This window comes from Rhinopithecus roxellana, chromosome 9 (assembly GCF_007565055.1).
Source record: "Rhinopithecus roxellana isolate Shanxi Qingling chromosome 9, ASM756505v1, whole genome shotgun sequence".
Lineage (NCBI taxonomy): Eukaryota > Metazoa > Chordata > Mammalia > Primates > Cercopithecidae > Rhinopithecus > Rhinopithecus roxellana.
In genome coordinates this window covers 124,005,086-124,024,030 of record NC_044557.1, presented here as the reverse complement: position 1 = coordinate 124,024,030, position 18,945 = coordinate 124,005,086, and the positions used below count along the sequence as shown (strand labels likewise).

General features: G+C 42.2%; 1 protein-coding gene across 2 annotated transcripts in view; it reads left to right on the top strand.

Annotated features, from left to right (window-relative positions):
* The window catches only part of FDFT1 (farnesyl-diphosphate farnesyltransferase 1), a 35,237-nt gene that overhangs the window by 6,841 nt on the left and 9,451 nt on the right, over positions 1-18,945 (top strand). For both annotated transcript variants that reach the window (XM_010384590.2, XM_010384589.2), the window contains 3 exons: positions 131-314; positions 12,905-13,033; positions 17,181-17,372. In XM_010384590.2, coding sequence (XP_010382892.1) covers positions 131-314; positions 12,905-13,033; positions 17,181-17,372 — 505 coding nt within the window. The remainder of the gene's footprint in view (positions 1-130; positions 315-12,904; positions 13,034-17,180; positions 17,373-18,945) is intronic.

The window sequence follows — 18,945 nt, the reverse complement described above, 5'->3', positions numbered from 1 at the left end:
GGATATCCGTATAGTTCTTTAGAGTTAAGCGTGTAGATGGGTTTAGAAAATGGCGTGGCACAGGTTATTTTAAAATAAAATATATTTGGTTGTTTGTTCCAATATATTAATAGTTTTTCCTTTTTTACAGCAACGCAGTGTGCATATTTTATCTGGTTCTCCGAGCTCTGGACACACTGGAAGATGACATGACCATCAGTGTGGAAAAGAAGGTCCCGCTGTTACACAACTTTCACTCTTTCCTTTACCAACCAGACTGGCGGTTCATGGAGAGCAAGGAGAAGGATCGCCAGGTGCTGGAGGACTTCCCAACGGTGAGTGGGGTTACGCATCTTGTCGACTGACCGTTGTGTTCATAATTGCTAATGTGCCTATCCGCTAGCCTGCATACCTATGGAGAAAGGTAAAATAGGCAGTCTGAGGGCAGCATAATGTGATGGTTAAGAACCCTGGTAGCCAAGACTCTGGAGCCAGGCTGCCTGGGTTGGAATCTCAGATCTCCCACTTACTAAACTATTGGTTATTTGCAAAGCCTCTCTGTACCTCAGTTTCTTCGTCTATAAAATGGGGTAATAATAACACCTACCTCATGGTATTCTGAATATTCAAAGAATTAACATAGGTAATGCTCTTAGAATGTTAGTTACTGCTGTTATTATCAGTATTGGAAGTCCAGTGTTTCTTCCTGTGGGAAGATGCACTCACATTTTAGTGTTGTAAAAGATTCTCAGGCTAGCTTACAAAAACCTGCTGACTGTATAATGCAGCCTACCTGTGTGACACCACTGGCCTCTTGACTACCCTGAGCCTGGTAGCAAGGGACTGTTGCTCAAGATGGGTAGCAGCCTGGCATAGGGGGTGGTGTCTGTTAGCAGCTAGGGTGAGGATTGAGAAGCAGGGTGAGCCTCTGTCACTTCACCTGTGATCCTGGGCAAATTCCTTATCTGCTTTGTGTCTCCATCTCCTCATTTGTAAAGTTAGAACTGAGAGGATTGAGTAATTTCACATGTATAAAGTACTTAGTGCCGGTACAGAGTAAGTGTTCTGAAAATATTAGCTATTTGGTCTATTTTGTTGGGGTAAAGTGGGTTATAGTTAAAATCCTAAGCTTTAAAAAGTCCCTCAAGTTTATGTGGACATCTGACTAGGTCCTACTCTCCTAGAATTCGCATGTCTTGAATCACATAAATAACTGCTTCTTCCATATCTTATAAATAAAAGTTTGATTTGGCAAAGTCACATGTTCTGTAATGGCCCAAAGAAGCCCTTTTTATCCACAGTTGCCAGAGCTTTTGGAGAACATTCCTTATGTTACTGAAAGAAACCTAATCTTTATCTGAGTTGGGAGGGAGCTAAGTGGACAGATGGAGAGTCCTCCGCCAAAGAAACGAATCTTTGATTCTTCTGCATAATGGGACAATATTAAAAAAAAAAAAAAGAATATTTGGGGAAGACTGTTTTGGTGCAAAGGCTATTTCAGATTGCTGAGATCAGACCTTCAGTACCAAAGCCCAAAATATAGTACAACACGACACAAATGAGAAGAAAATATCTGAAGAATAATTCGAGTTTATACAGTACAATTCAAAAGAAGAAAGAAAATTTATGACGAGTAACTGGGTGAGAATTAGAGCTGTAACCCTGGGAAGGTCCTGGTGATTTGGCTCTCACAGGACACCTGATGACCAGAGGATGGATTTCCTTTGATGGGAAATCTGTGACCATTATTTGATGGGACTCTGAACTCTGCTGAAGCAGAGGAAGTAGTCATACCCCATTTATAATGGAAGCACATTCTCACTTAGAAACAACTAATATTATTCTAGCTGGACCTAGCCTGAAATTCCATAGTCACTTCAGAATGGTAACAGTGAACCCTGGGCTCGCGGCGGCGGTAGGGTGGGGTGGGGGGTGTTAAGTGAACTATGTTGTTTTTATTTGTGTATATTTCATATCATGAATACATATTATTTTGTCAAAAGAGTCAATCTTTTAAATCACATAATCCTGAAAAAGTCATTTTATTGCCATAAAAAAACAGCCAAATTACTTTTGACTTGAGTAGAGTCATAATAATGAAAACATTTCCGGGGCAGGGGGTAAATGTCTTAGGTATTGCGTAAGTCAAGGCAGCGCTATCCACTCAGCAAAAGTGAAAGAATATGAAAGTGTGTGAATGCTAACATAATTTTGGGGAATATCACTAGCAAATTTCCAGATGATATTCCAATATGTTTGTAAAACTTCAGTGTCTTCCTTTGTTCATACAGTGTTCCAGTGGAAAAATAATGCTTAGTTCTGGAAGGTTTCAGATGTGAACACTGAACTGATCGTTTTCTCTTTTGGGTGGTAGAGTTAGAGATGCAGTCCTCGCGAAAGCAGAGTTGCCCTGGGGAGAGTAAAAGGGAGCAGAAAGCGCAAGCCAGGCCACTGCTATTTCCGCTGTTGTTAACCTTTTGTATCCTTTGTGAATATAAAGATGTACTAAGTGGTGTGTTTTGTGTGCATATATAATTTGAAGCTCCTTGAATTATAGGTCCCTCCAGTCTGATTCAGCTTGAGATGGGACTGTATGGGAATTAATAGTGCCTTGTCTCCTTAAGGAATGATTTGTATATGTGCTGATGTGGCCCAGCATCTCTTTGAAACCAGTTGTGTGGGGCTAGACCTGCAATCAGCTTTTGGCTAAGAGGTCCCAGGATAGAACAAGTAGTGTAAAAGAGGACTAATAGCTTGGCCTCACTCACACAGTACTGCTGTTACACTTGGGCAAGTGGAACTCCTCACTTTAGAGGGCCCCATGGGGTGAGGGGTCACTGGGGCCATGGGAAGGTGCTTATTCAGCTCTCATGGGCTCACCTACACCACGTTCTGGACATGTGGAGTTCCTTGCCCCGAATCCCTGAGCCCATGTCTGCATCCACACAGTCTGTTTCCTAAGGTCTGTCCATCTCCTCCAGGTGGGAATGTGCCACCACTGACTGTGCCCTTGGGCCTGAGTGATGGCCCAGGGCTGTGTTGGGGAGTGTGGTAGATGGATCCTGGCACTAAGGGCTGGGATATCCTCTCAAATGAATGTGAGGTGCCTCCCATGCTGGAGAGAGCGGGATTCAGGAAGCAGTGGAAGGGAAGAGCCTGGGATATGAGGATCAGCTGTCTGTGTCCTGTTGCCTTTTGGAATAAACCTCTGAGGGACTAAGAATTTTAAATTCAAACCTGAATCAACCAGGTTGTTATGAAGATATGTTTGTCAAGGCAGGAGGATAGAATATATTTTATTTAACAAGTCGTTAACTCGATTGATCATTTAAAAATTTTTAGCTACATGTAGTAGGCCTCCGTTTGTCCTCTTATCCCAGGCCTTGCAGAATTTAGGAATAAGCCTCAATACAGTGTTCTAACCAAGTGACCTCCATCTCGATGTACAGTAGATTGAACCTGATGCTTTATACTTTAGTGATCATTAGTTGGTACCAGTTCAAGTCAGGCTTTCTAGAACTCTCATTGTATATTAGGGGTTCGATTAGAACACAGTCATGCATCACTTAATGAGTGGCTCAGGATACATTCTGAGAAATGCATTGATAGATGATTTCATCATTTTGCGAACATCATAGAGTGTACTCACACATACCAAGATGGCATAGCTACTACACACGTAGGCTCTGTGGTACAGCCCATTGCTCCAAGGCTGCACACCTCTACAGGACGGTACTGTACTGAATGCTGTAGGCAATTGGAGCACAGTGGTATTTGTGTCTTTAAACATAGAAAAGGTTTAGTAAAAATAGGGTGTTACAATCTTAAAGGACCAACATTGTATTTGCAGTCGTCGTTGACTGAAACATCATTATACAATACATGACCACATATCTTTCTCAGCTGGTACTAGTGGAAAGCTAGAAAGCTTAGAACTCTACCTGTAAACATAATTTAAGTAATAATACAGCCTTATTTCCTTATTTTTAAATGATAATAGCGATAATAGCATTCATTTACTGAGCAATTTACTATGAGTTAGTTGCTAAATATATTTCATTGTTAATTTACTCTTTGTATTATTTTATCTACAACATCATTTAACAGGGAAATTACCTAGTACATAACATACTGTTATTATTTACATTTTATGTAGATGAGGAAACTGAGGCACAGAGAAATTAAGTAGTTTGCTTAGGATTACCTGTAAAGTTAAGTGGCAGAATCAGTGAATCTGCAAGGTCTGGCTTCAGATCCCTTGTGCTTAGTCAGTGGCATACTTTACTGCCACTTTAAAAAAAAAATGGTTGAAAACACAAAGCCAACAAACCAAAAACAGTTTAAACCTAGGCAAAGATAGAGCCACCCAGTGTTTTGATCACAGCACTCCTAAGGTTTGTAATCAGAGGAGTTTGTATTTGTGTTCCCTGCTACTCTTACCTCCTGTGTAGGATTTGGCCCTTTCTCCATCATCCCTGTGGAATTGCTCTAGCACCTTCCTTCTTGTACTTGGAGTCACCAGAAAGTGATCTGAGAACATAGAAAACTACTGTGTTGTGGAACAGAATTACCTGGCAGGGGAAAAAGCCCTCCTGGCTCAATTCACATGTGAGGGCTTATTGTTGTACCCAGGGAATATACAAAACTGGGCACTGAGTGTGGAGTCAGCAGAGCCCTGTCCGTCCTCTGGGTTTCTGGGAAAAACCATAGGGCTCTTCATTGTCACTTTCTCCTGTATGTTTTTGTTTTTACTTTTGGAACTGTACAATTGTATAATAAATACCAAAAGTTGTTGGAAGGATCGGTCAAGTTCAGAAGTGAAAGTGTTTTGGAGGAGTCTAAGCTCCTCCCCACTCTCATTGGCCTTTCCTCTCTAATAAATAGAACTGGTCTAGCCAAGGATCTGTGGAAGGAGCAGAGTCCTATGGAGATTCAGGGATTCTAATAACCTCTTGTTGAATCACTAGTTTGTTTCAGCCACAAGAAGGAATTATCCTTTGGCATTAGCTTGAACAGCTGTTCTGCAAAGAACAACTTTTTGGAAACAGTTCTGGAAAGACCAGATTGATTTGATTGATTTGATTTTTTTTTTTTTTTTTATGGGAGGAGCATGGGGATGTTGACAGTTGATGTTAATCAGAAATCCTAAATTATGTGAATTCCTGGTGCTTTGCAATCAGCCGGCCACCTGGTTTCCTCTGGGCCCTTAATTTTGGGTGTTTTCCGAGGACGTTTTTCTAACTTTTCCATAAACACAGACCGAGTATATTGCACGCTTTCAGTGTTTAACCACATCTCTCCACTGTTGGCAGTATTATATATAGGCTCTCATGTTTTGTTTTAAGACTTCCCATGGTGTTTTTATATTGTATTTTGTCAACCTATAAACAATTCTTTGAAGTTAAAACACGACATTTGGGCAGTAACAATAAATTTTAAAAACATCACTTCAACTTTTCTGCATTAGGGCTTGGACTATGGAAAAAGTATTGGGCAGCATGCCTCATATTGAGTTGTTTAATGAATGTAAAAGTATAGCCTTAATAGTGAGAGAGACTCTATAGCTTCATAATATAAATTGGGTAACTAATGAGATGAAATGATTGGCAGATCTGCTCACTAGAATCTAAGCTCTTCGAGGGTCTGAGTTTTTTTTTTTTCTTTCTTTTTTTTATTATTTTACTTTTAAGTTCTAGGGTACATGTGTGCAACTTGCAGGTTTGTTACATAGGTACACATGTGCCATGTTGGTGTGCTGCACCCATCAACTTGTCATTTACATTAGATATTTCTCCTAATGCCATCCTTCCCCAGCCCCCGCCCCCCAAACAGCCCCTGGTACGTGATGTTCCCCTCGCTGTGTCTACGTGTTCTCATTGTTCAACTCCCGCTTATGAGTGAGAACATGCAGTGTTTGGTTTTCTGTCCTTGTGATATTTTGCCAAGAATGATGGTTTCCAGCTTCATCCATGTCCTTGCAAAGGACATGAACTCATCCTTTTTTATGGCTGCATAGTATTCCATGGTGTATATGTGCCACATTTTCTTTATTCAGTCTATTATTGATGGACATTTGGGTTGGTTCCAGGTCTTTACTATTGTGAATAGTGCCAGAGTAAACATACGTGTGCATGTGTCTTTATAGTGGCATGATTTATAACCCTTTGGGTATATACCCAGTAATGGGATTGTTGGGTCAAATAGTATTTCTAGTTCTAGATCCTTGAGGAATTGCCACACTGTTTTCCACAATGGTTGAACTAATTTACACTCCCACCAACAGTGTAAAAGCATTCCTGTTTCTCCACATCCTCTCCAGCTTCTGTTGTTTCCTGACTTTTTAATGATCGCCGTTCTAACTGGTGTGAGATGGTATCTCATTGTGGTTTTGATTTGCATTCCTCTGATGACCAGTGATGATGTGCATTTTTTCATATGTCTGTTGGCTGCATAAATATCTTATTTTGAGAAGTGTCCGTTCATATCCTTTGCCCACTTTTTGATGGGGTTGTTTGGTTTTTTCTTGTAAATTTGTTTTAGTGTTTTGTAGATTCTGGATATTAGCCCTTTGTCAGATGGATAGATTGCAAAAATTTTCTCCCATTCTGTAGGTTGCCCGTTCACTCTGATGATAGTTTCTTTTGTTGTGCAGAAGCTCTTTAGTTTAATTAGATTCCATTTGTCTATTTTGGCTTTTGTTGCCATTGCTTTTGGTGTTTTAGTCATGAAGTCTTTGCCCATGCCTATGTCCTGAATGGTATTGCCAAGGTTTTCTTCTAGGGTTTTTATGGTTTTAGGTCTTACATTTAAGTCTTTAGTCCATCTTTAGTTAATTTTTTATAAGGTGTAAGGAAGGGATCTAGTTTCAGCTTTCTACATATGGCTAGCCAGTCTTCCCAGCACCATTTATTAAATAGGGAATCCTTTCCCCATTGCTTGTTTTTGTCAGGTTTGTCAAGGATCCGATGGCTGTAGATGTGTGGTGTTATTTCTGAGGCCTCTGTTCTGTTCCATTGGTCTATATATCTGTTTTGGTACCAGTACCATGCTGTTTTGGTTACTGTAGCCTTGTAGTATAGTTTGAAGTCAGGTAGCGTGATGCCTCCAACTTTGTTCTTTTTGCTTAGGATTGTCTTGGCTATGCAGGCTCTTTTTTGATTCCATATGAAATTTAAAGTAGTTTTTTTCTAATTTTGTGAAGAAAGTCAATGGTAGCTTGATGGGGATAGCACGGAATTTATAAATTACCTTGGGCAGTATGGCCATTTTCACTGTATTGATTCTTCCTATCCATGAGCATGGAATGTTCTTCCATTTGTTTATGTCCTCTTTTATTTCGTTGAGCAGTGGTTTGTAGTTCTCCTTGAAGAGATCCTTCACATCCCTTGTAAGTTGGATTCCTAGATACTTTATTCTCTTTGTAGCAATTGTGATTGGGAGTTGACTCATGATTTGGCTTTCTGTCTGTTCTTGGTGTATAGGAATGCTTGTGATTTTTGCACATTGATTTTTGTATCCTGAGACTTTGCTGAAGTTGCTTATCAGCTTAAGGAGATTTTCGGCTGAGGTGATGGGGTTTTCTAAATACACAATCATGTCATCGGCAAACAGACAATTTGATTTCCTCTTTTCCCAATTGAATGCCCTTTGTTTCTTTCTCTTGCCTGATTGCCCTGGCCAGAACTTCCATTACTATGTTGAATAGGAGTAATGAGAGGGGGCATCCCTGTCTTGTGCAGGTTTTCAAAGGGAATGCTTCCAGTTTTTGCCCATTCAGTATGATATTGGCTGTGGGTTTGTCATAAATAGCCCTTGTTATTTTGAGGTATGTTCCATCAATACCTAGTTTATTGAGAGTTTTTAGCATGAAAGACTGTTGAATTTTGTCAAAGGCCTTTTCTGCGTCTATTGAGATAATCATGTGGTTGTTGCCATTGGTTCTGTTTATGTGATGGATTATGTTTATTGGTTTGCATGTATTGAACCAATCTTGCATCCCAGGGATGAAGCTGACTTGATTGGGGTGGATAAGCTTTTTGATGTGCTGCTGGATTAGATTTGCCAATATTTTATTGGGATTTTCGCATTAATGTTCATCAGGGATATTGGCCTAAAATTCTCTTTTTTTGTTGTGTCTCTGCCAGGCTTTGGTATCAGGATGATGTTGGCCTCATAAAATGAGTTAGGGAGGAGTCCTTCTTTTTCTTTTGATTGGAATAGTTTCAGAAGGAATGGTACCAGCTCCTCTTTGTACCTCTGCTAGAATTTGGCTGTGAATCCGTCTGGTCCTGGACTTTCTTTGGTTGGTAGGCTATTAATTATTGCCTCAATTTCAGAACCTGTTATTGGTCTGTTCAGAGATTCAACCTCTTCCTGGTTTAGTCTTGGGAGAGTGTATGTGTCCAGGAATTTCTCCTTTTCTTCTAGACTTTCTAGTTTATTTGCGTAGAGGTGTTTACAGTATTCTCTGATGATAGTTTGTATTTCTGTGGGGTCGGTGGTGATATCCCCTTTATCATTTTTTATTGTGTCTATTTGATTCTTCTCTCTTTTCTTATTAGTCTTGCTAGCGATCTATCAATTTTGTTGATCTTTTCAAAAAACCAGCTTCTGGATTCATTGATTTTTTTGAAGGGTTTTTTGTGTCTCTATCTCCTTCAGTTCTGCTCTGATCTTAGTTATTTCTTGCCTTCTGCTAGCTTTTGAATGTGTTTGCTCTTGCTTCTCTAATTCTTTTAATTGTGATGTTAGGGTGTCAATTTTAGATCTTTCCTGCTTTCTCTTGTGGGCAGTTAGTGCTATAAATTTCCCTCTACACACTGCTTTAAATGTGTCCCAGAGATTCTGGTATGTTGTGTCTTTGTTCTCATTGGTTTCAAAGAACATCTTTATTTCTGCCTTCATTTCATTATGTACCCAGTAGTCATTCAGGAGCAGGTTGCTCAGTTTCCTTGTAGGTGTGTGGTTTTGAGTGAGTTTATTAATCCTAAGTTCTAATTTGATTGCACTGTGGTCTGAGAGACAGTTTGTTATAATTTCTGTTCTTTTACATTTGCTGAGGAGTGTTTTACTTCCAATTATGTGGTCAATTTTAGAATAAGTGTGATGTGGTGCTGAGAAGAATGTATATTCTGTTGATAGGGGATGGAGAGTTCTGTAGATGTCTATTAGGTCTGCTTGGTCCAGAGCTGAGTTCAAGTCCTGGATATCCTTGTTAACTTTCTGTCTCATTGATCTGTTGTCTGATATTGACAGTGGGGTGTTAAAGTCTCCCATTATTATTGTGTGGGAGCCTGAGTCTCTTTGTAGGTCTCTAAGGGCTTGCTTTATGAATCTGGGTGCATATATATTTAGGATAGTTAGCTCTTCCTGTTGAATTGATCCCTTTACCATTATGTAGTGGCCTTCTTTGTCTCTTTTGATCTTTGTTGGTTTAAAGTCTGTTTTATCAGAGTCTAGGATTGCAACCCTTGCTTTTTTTTTGCTTTCCGTTTGCTTGGTAGATCTTCCTCCATCCGTTTATTTTGAGCCTGTCTGTGTCTTTGCACGTGAGATGGGTCTACTGAATACAGCACACTGATGGGTCTTGACTCTGTATCCAGTTTACCAGTCTGTGTCTTTTAATTGGGGCATTTAGCCCATTTACATTTAAGGTAATTTTTTATGTTTGAATTTGATCCTGTCATTATGATGTTAGCTGGTTATTTTGCCCATTAATTGATGCAGTTTCTTCATAGTGTTGATGGTCTTTACAATTTGGTGTGTTTTTGCAGTGGCTAGTACTGGTTGTTCCTTTCCATGTTTAGTGCTTCCTTCAGGAGCTCTTGTAAGGCAGGCCTGGTGGTGACAAAATCTCTGAGCATTTGTTTGTCTGTAAAGGATTTTATTTGTCCTTCGCTTATGAAGCTTAGTTTGGCTGGATGTGAGATTGTGGGTTGAAAATTCTTTTAAGAATGTTGAATATTGGCCCCACTCTCTTCTGGCTGGTAGGGTTTCTGCCGAGAGATCTGCTGTTAGTCTGATGGGCTTCCCTTTGTGGGTAACCCGACCTTTCTCTCTGGCTGCCTTTAACATTTTTTCCTTCATTTCAACCTTGGTGAATCTGACAATTAGGTATCTTGGGACTGCTCTTCTCAAGGAGTATCTTTGTGGTGTTCTCTGTATTTCCTGAATTTGAATGTTGGCCTGCCTTGCTAGGCCTGGATAATATTGTGAAGAATGTTTTCTAACTTGGTTCCGTTCTCCCCATCACTTTCAGGTACACCAATCAAATGTAGATTTGGTCTTTTCACATAGTCCCATATTCAGGTACACCAATATTCAGGTACACCAATCAAATGTAGGGTACACCGTATGCAGGTACACCAATCAAATGTAGATTTAGTCTTTTCACACAGTCCCATATTTCCTGAAGGCTTTGTTCATTTCTTTTCACTCTTTTCTCTCTCATCTTGTCTTCTTGCTTTATTTCATTAATGTGATCTTCAGTCACTGACATCCTTTCTTCCACCTGATCGAATCAGCTCTTGAAGCTTGTCTGTGCTTCACGAAGTTCTCGTCCTGTGGTTTTCAGCTCCATCAGGTCATTTAAGCTCTTCTCTAACTGGTTATTGTAGTTAGCCATTTGTCCAACCTTTTTTCAAGGTTTTAAGCTTCCTTGTGATGGGTCAGAACATGCTCCTTTAGCTGGAGAAGTTTGTTATTACCAACCTTCTGAAGCCTACTTCTGTCAGTTCCTCAAACTCATTCATCCAGTTTTGTTCCCTTGCTGGCGAGGAGTTACATTCCTTTGGAGGATAAGTGGTGTTCTGGTTTTTGGAATTTTCAGCATTTCTGCTCTGATTTCTCCCCATCTCATCTGCCTTTGGTCTTTGATGGTGCCGACCTATGGATGGTGCTGACCTATGGATGGGGGCCGACCTATGGATGGGGGCCGACCTATGGATGGTGCCGACCTATGGATGGGGCCGACCTATGGATGGGGCCGACCTATGGATGGGGGCCGACCTATGGATGGGGGCCGACCTATGGATGGTGCCGACCTATGGATGGGGGCCGACCTATGGATGGGGGCCGACCTATGGATGGGGGCCGACCTATGGATGGTGCCGACCTATGGATGGGGGCCGACCTATGGATGGGGGCCGACCTATGGATGGGGGCCGACCTATGGATGGGGGCCGACCTATGGATGGGGTTTTGTGGACGTCCTTTTTGTTGATGTTGATGCTGTTCCTTTCTGTTTGTTAGTTTTCCTTCTAACAGGTCCCTCAGCTGCAGGTCCGTTGGAGTTTGCTGAAAGTTCACTCTAGACCCTGTTTGCCTGGGTATCACCAGCGGAGGCTGCAGAACAGCAAATATTGCTGCCTGATCCTTCTCTGGAAGCTTTGTCCAAGAGGGGCATCCACCTGTATGAGGTGTCTGTTGGCCCCTACTGGGAGGAGTCTCCCAGTCAGGCTACATGGAGGTCAGGGACCCACTTGAGGAGGCAGTCTGTCCATTATCGGAGTTCGAACACCATGCTAGGAGAACCACTGCTCTCTTCAGAGCTGTCAGGCAGGGACGTTTAAGTCTGCAGAAGCTGTCCGCTGCCTTTTGTTTAGATATGCCCTTCTCGCAGAGGTGGAATCTAGAGAGGCAGTAGGCCTTGCTGAGCTGTGGTGGACTCTGCCCAGTTTGAGCTTCCCTGCTGCTTTGTTGACACTGTGAACATAGAACTGCCTACTCAAGCCTCAGCAATGGCAGATGTGCCTGTCCTCGCCAAGCTCCAGCATCCCAACTTGATCTCAGACTGCTGTGCTAGCAGCAAGCAAGGCTCCGTGGGCATGGGACCCGCCAAGCCAGGCACTGGAGGGAATCACCTGGTCTGCCAGTTGTGAAGACTGTGGGAAAAGCGAAGCGTAGTATTTGGGTAGAGGTGTACTGTTCCTCCAGGTACAGTCACTCACGGCTTTCCTTGGCTAGGAAAGGGAAATCCCCCGACCCCTTGCGCTTCCCGGGTGAGGCGATGCCCCGCCCTGCTTCAGCTCGCCCTCCATAGGCTGCACCCACTGTCCAACCAGTCCAAATGAGATGAACCAGGTACCTCAGTTGGAAATGCAGAAATCACCCAGTGTCTGCGTTGATCTTGCTGGGAGCTGTAGACCAGAGCTGTTCCTCTTTGGGCATCTTGGAAGCAACTCCAGGTCTGAGTTTCTGTTTGTGTCCGTGATATACATCCCCAGTGCCTAGAATGATACTTGTTACATAGGTAGTGCTTGATCCATGTTTGCATAAAGGAATCTTTCTCATCATGAGGTTTGTCTAAACAAGCTGTTCTCCCTAAAATTCTTGTACTCAGCGTTATGTTGAAGCATCTCGTTATACATTGGAAAGATGAAGTGTGTAGTGGGACTTTGAAACTTCTTTTTAATCTAGAAACGTTAGCATTTTTAGACCCTTCTATTATAATATTTATAAAATTTATGCTATAATAAGAAACATGAGGCTGGGCACAGTAGCTCACACCTGTAATCCCAGCAGTTTGGGAGGCCAAGGCTAGTGGATCATGAGGTCAGGAGTTTGAGACCAGCCTGGCCAGCATGGTGATTCTAACAGGTCCATTTCTACTGAAAGTACAAAAATTAGCTGGGCGTGGTGGTGCATTCCTGTAATCCCAGCTACTCGGGAGGCTGAGGCGGGAGAATCATTTGAACCCGAGAGGCGGAGTTTGCAGTGAGCTGAGATGGCGCCATTGCCCTCCAGCCCGGGCAACATTGCGGGACTCCATCTCAAAAACCAAAACAAAACATGTATGACCTAAATTAGGCTTATAGATGAACCATTGCAGAGTGATAATTAATTCCACCGTTGTTTGCCTTGTGATCTTTGGTGCCATGTCTGCACATATTTCATGATGTCTGTGTTTTTACGGTTTCTATTTCAGATCTCCCTGGAGTTTAGAAATCTGGCTGAGAAATACCAAACGGTGATTGCCGACATTTGCCAGAGAATGGGAATTGGGATGGCAGAATTTTTGGATAAGCATGTGACCTCTGAACAGGAGTGGGACAAGGTCAGTCTTGTAAAACAGTGTCTGTGTGTGATGTATTACACACAGCTAGCAATCCTCACAGTGAAGCTCAGAACAAGAAAAGTTGTTCACTAGTTCCAGGCCCTCTGGTTTTACAATTCATCTGTTCAGGTTGAATGTCTCATCATAGACCCTTTGGAATTGATTCCAAACCAGCAGCTATGTAGGATATCGGCCAGGTTAGGAGTAGGGAATTGGAGAGAAGTGATTATCTAGACAAAGGGATATAATTGACCATGAAGATTAAACTACACATCAAAACATAAGGTAGGGTTAGGAGTCTTGCCTATTTTTCATAGGAATGGTGTTTGCAAGACTTATCACTTCTGTGGAAGCAAAGACATTTTATTATTTTAAAGCCAGTCAAATTTAACAGTCAAAGACATTTCAAACATCTAAAGTGTTGATGTATTTCATACCTTTAACAGTGCTTAAATTAGGATCTCCAAAGAGATGCTGCTACATAGTCACCAAGTTAGTGGGTCTAAGGTCTTGGGCCTCTTAATTTTTCAAACCTCAAAACATGACAGCAATATCTTTGGAACTGCTGGTTTGTGCTTCCCAAGTTAACAGCATATAATGAGTGCCAGAAATCAATTTCTGCATTTAAGGTGAGGTTAGCCAGGCACTGTGGGTTACCTGTAATCTCAGCCCTTTGGGAAGCTAAGGTGAGAGGATCATTTGAGCCTAGGAGTTGGACACAAGCCTAAGCAACATAGCGAGACCCCATCTCTCAAAAAATTAAAAAATTAGTAGGGCATTGGTGGCATGTGCCTGTGGTCACAGCTACTCTGGAGGCTGACGTGTGGGAGGATCGCTTGAGCCTGAGAGTTCAAGGTTGCAGTGAGCCATGATTGCGCCACTGCACTCCAACCTGGGTGACAGAGCAAGACCCCATCTGAAAGAAAATAAAGTTGAAGTTAAAACTTCTGGCCAAGAACCAGCACTGGTTATGATAGTAACTTCATTTTCTGTTGTGCAGATTTATTCAGGAAACTTAATTGTAGGTTGTTGAATAGAAGTTCTGATCAGATAAAACTGAATTTTTTTGAGACAGGGTCTTGCTCTGTCATCCAGGTTGGTGTGTAGTGGTGTGATCACAGCTCACTGCAGCCTCAACCTCCTGGGCTCAAATGATCCTCCCACCTCAGCCTCCTGAGTAGCTGTAACTACAGGTGCATGCCACCATACCAAGCTAATTTTTGTATTTTTTTTTTTTTTTTTTTTTTTTGTAGAGAGAGGGTTTTGCCATGTTGCCCAGGCTAGTCTCAAACTCCTGGCATCGAATAGTCCTCCCACTCCAGCCTCCCAAATGTTGGGATTACAGGCATGAGCTACTACTGCACCCAGCCAAATATTTTAAGGAGTTTTTTTTTCTTCAACTTTGGAGGAAGATGAATTATGTACATCTCCATTTTAGAAGTATTTCTACCAAAAGAACTATAATCTTAAAATATATTTTTGGATAGTACTATAGATATACTAATGATTTTTTTAAATTTCTAGTAATTCTTTTTAAGATTTTGTATAGCTGCCCAAAGCTAATTTATTTACATGTAATTTCAGCAAAATGTTCCTTTTTTCACGTTACTTTTCTCCTAGAACAAATTTCAAGTGCTTTCTCTTTGCCTGTTCATTGTGCCCCGATTCGTCTCTGGCCTTGCATTGCTTTCAATCAGAGGCGACTTTTGTTTTTTTTGAGACAGGGTCTCACTCTGTCACCTAAACTGGAATCCAGTGGCACAAACAAGGCAGCCTTGACTTCCCAGGCACAAGCAGTCTTCCTTGCCTCAGCCTCGTGAGTAACTGGGACCACAGGCATGTTGCTACTGTGCCTGGCTAATCTATTTTAATTTTTGTTGTTTTTGAGACAGGGTCTTGCTCTGTCGCTCAGGCTGGAGTGCAGTGGCATGATCAAGGCTGACGGAAGCCTCGACCTTCTGTGCTCAAGCAGTCCTCTCACCTCCGCCTCCCGATTAGCTGGGACTATCGGTGCACACCACCACACCTGGCTAATTTTTGTAATTTTTTGGTAGAGACAGGTTTTCATCATGTTGCCCAGGCTGGTCTTGAGCTCCTGGAGGACTCAAGCGATCCACCTGCCTTGGCCCCCCAGGTGTGAGCCACCACAGTCAGCCTTTTAAAGTTTTTTACAGAGATAGGGTCTTGCTTTGTTGGCCAGGCTTGGTCTGAAACTCCTGGGCTCAAGCAATGCCCTCTCCACAGCCTCCCAAAATTCTGGGATTACAAGTGTGAACTTTGGTCATTGCCTAACTTTTACCCTTCCTAATGACACTCCAGAGCTTACCTTCTTTACTTTTCTCTTCTTAAGTTAACTAATAGACAATTATTGTATGTGAATGTTGTGTTAAGTTGTCTTAGGATACCCTTTTCAGAGGAGGATAGCTTATAACAAATTGGTGTCTTGGAAAAAAAGTATTTGACAATTAAGACTTGCCTTTACTGAAATCTCTTTTGAGAGAGGGAAAGTTACGCTATCCCTAAAAGAAAAATTGAAAAAAAGGGGGGGGCCGGGCGCGGTGGCTCAAGCCTGTAATCCCAGCACTTTGGGAGGCCGAGACGGGCGGATCACGAGGTCAGGAGATCGAGACCATCCTGGCTAACACAGTGAAACCCCGTCTCTACTAAAAATACAAAAAACTAGCCGGGCGACGTGGCAGTCACCTGTAGTCCCAGCTACTAGGAAGGCTGAGGCAGGAGAATGGCGTGAACCCGGGAGGCGGAGCTTGCAGTGAGCTGAGATCTGGCCACTGCACTCCAGCCTGGGCGGCAGAGCGAGACTCCGCCTCAAAAAAAAAAAAAAAAAGGCAGGGGCGGGGGGGACGTTTTAGCAAAGTTGTTAAAGCCTGGCACTTAAGTCAGACTACCTAGTTTTGAACCCTTAGCCCCTGCCACAGACATGGCAGCCCCACCTTCCTGGGTTCAAGTGATCCTCCTACTTCAGCCTCCTGAGTAACTGGGACCACTGGCATGTGCCACCGTGCCTGGCTAATTTTTTTTTTCTCAGATGGGCAATGTTGGGCAAGTTAATTAACTTTGTGCCTCAGTTTCCTCATCTGAAATGGAGATCATAGCGCTATGTACCTGATAAATGTTTGTGAGGATTGAATATGCGAAGTTCTTAAAACAGTGTCAAGAACATATGATAGTTATTTGTTCTTTCATATAATGGTGATTCTGAGGGCCTGCAGATCTTCAAATGTTTTCAGGTTGGTCAAAAAAAGATTCAACTATACTTAGTATTGTCTTAGTTTCTGTTAGCCAGAATATTCCATCTTTCATCGTTGCCTTCTCTCACAATTTTATGTATCAAAAAGTTTATTGTAAAGCTAAGCCAGGTGTGGTGGTTTGGGCCTGTAATCCTAGCACTTTGGGAGGCCAAGGCGGGCAGATCAGTTGAGGTCAGGAGTTCAAGACCAGCATGGCCAACATGGTGAAACCCCATCTCTACTAAAAATACAAAAATTCGCTGGACGTGGTGGTGGGCGCCTATAAATCCCAGCTACTCAGGAGGCTGAGGCAGGAGAATCACTTGAACCTAGGAGGCAGAGGTTGCAGTGAGTTGAGATTGTGCCACTGCACTCCAGCCCAGGTGACAAAGTGAGACTTGATCTAAAAAAAAAAAAAAAAAAAAGTTTATCGTAAGGTAAGGCTAGACACAGTGGTGTTTGCCTACAATCCCAGCTATTTGGGAAGCTGTGGCAGAAAGACTGCTTGAGCCCAGGAGTTTGAGTCTAACGTGGGCAACATATGAGACTCTATCTCTGAAAAAAAATAATAAAATAAAGTAAAAAATGTTTACTAGACTAGTTTTTTTCAATAGCCTTTTATTATAGTAGCAGTACATGTGCATTGTAGAAATTTAGAAAATAAGGTAAAAAATAAAAACATCAGATTCCGATCAGCCAGAGACCGCTGTTAAATCTTATGAGCACATCCTTCTTGGATGTTTTTTTTAAAATTCTGGTATGTATATTTGTGTTTTAAAATCAAAATGCATTCTTACCCATTCTGTTTTGAACCTGCTTTTTTGGAGCTAATGATCTCTAGTGTGTCCCTTTTAATAAAAATTCCATTATTAAAGTACTTCAAAAATCATCTCTTGCAGTACTGCCACTATGTCGCTGGGTTGGTAGGAATTGGCCTTTCCCGTCTCTTCTCGGCTTCAGAGTTCGAAGACCCCTTAGTTGGTGAAGATACGGAACGCGCCAACTCTATGGGCCTGTTTCTGCAGAAAACAAACATCATTCGTGACTATCTGGAAGACCAGCAAGAAGGAAGAGAGTTTTGGCCTCAAGAGGTAACAGATTCAGGGTAGTTTGGGGGAAAAAAATTTTAGACATTCTCTGAAAAATCATTTAACTCTTGAGATTGGGAGTGACAGAAACACAAGTCAGACCTACCCCAGGCAGCGTAAGAGGATGTGGAAAATCGGATAGTTTGAGATGAGCTTGCTTCAGATAGACTGGCCGAATCCCAGGATTTACACGTTGTAATCAGTGTATTCAAGCCTTGCTGTCTTTGCTTTCTTTCAGACCGTCTTTCTCCAGGTGGTGGATATGATGATAACCCATGCGCACTAGCTTAACAAAAAGTTCTTAGGAAGGGCTTTGTTCGGCCCAGTGCGGTGGCTCATGCCTGTAATCCCAACACTTTAGGAGGCTGAGGTGGGCGGATCACCTGAGGTCAGCAATTCGAGACCAGCCTGGCCCACATGGTGAAACCCCGTCTTTACTAAAAAATACAAAAATTAGCCAGGTGTGGTGGTGTAAACCTATAATCCCAGCTACCCGGGAGGCTGAGGCAGGAGAGTCGCCAGGAAGCAGAGATTGCAGTGAGCTCAGATCACACCACTGCACTCCAGCCTGGGCGACAGAGTGAGACTCCATCTCAAAAAAAGAGGAAGGGCTTGGTTCTTCTGCCCAGCCCTGAATCAGTTGCTATGCAACTGAGTTCTCCAGCCTCACCTGGATTATGTCTACACAGTACACACAGAATGGATTTCCCCCAAAGAAAGAATTCTGCCGCAAGAAGGGGAAAGGGATGCCAGGTAGACAAAACACTCCAGATGTCTGTAATAAGAGACAAGCGTCGATCTTTAACTTAATTAAAACATAGACAGGGAACGGAAAGATTTTGATACTGATTTTGTTCAGAAAGAAACTAGAAAATTTTATGACTGTTTCCTGAATTTATTCCAGCATTTACCTTTTGCTTTCCATAAAATTGTTTCCTGCAGCCAAGTACTTTAAATTTTTAAAAAGATGAGTGAGGCGTCTCATACTTGTAATCCCAGTGCTGAGGCCAGGAGTTCAAGACCAGCCTGAGCAACACAGCAAGACACCATCTCTACCAAAAATTGTTTGAAAATGATTCTGCTGAAAGAGAGCAAAAATAAAAATTAAAGAAAGTAGAAAAAACTAAATTTAAAAAATTAGCTGGGCATGGTGGCATGTACCTGTATTCCTAGCTATTCAGGAGGCTGAGGCACAAGGGTCCCTTGAGCCCAGGAGCTCAGGGTTGTAGTGAGTTATGATCACACCACTGCACTCCAGCCTAGGTGGCAGAATGAGACCATCTCAAGAAAAATAAGTGACAAAGGGGGAAACAATATTTGCAACTCACAGAGCAGATAAAGGGTTCATATTCCTAATATAAAAAGAACTTCTAAAAGTTAAGAAAAAGACCAACTGCCCCATAGAAAAATGGGCAAGGAGATAAGAACAGATTGTTCACAGGAAGAGACATACAGATGATTATTAAAAATCTGAAAAGATGCTGAGTCTTACTCCTAAGAAAAATTCACGTTTAAACTACCCTGGGGGCCGGGTGCGGTGGCTCACGCCTGTAATCTCCACACTGGGAGGCCAAGG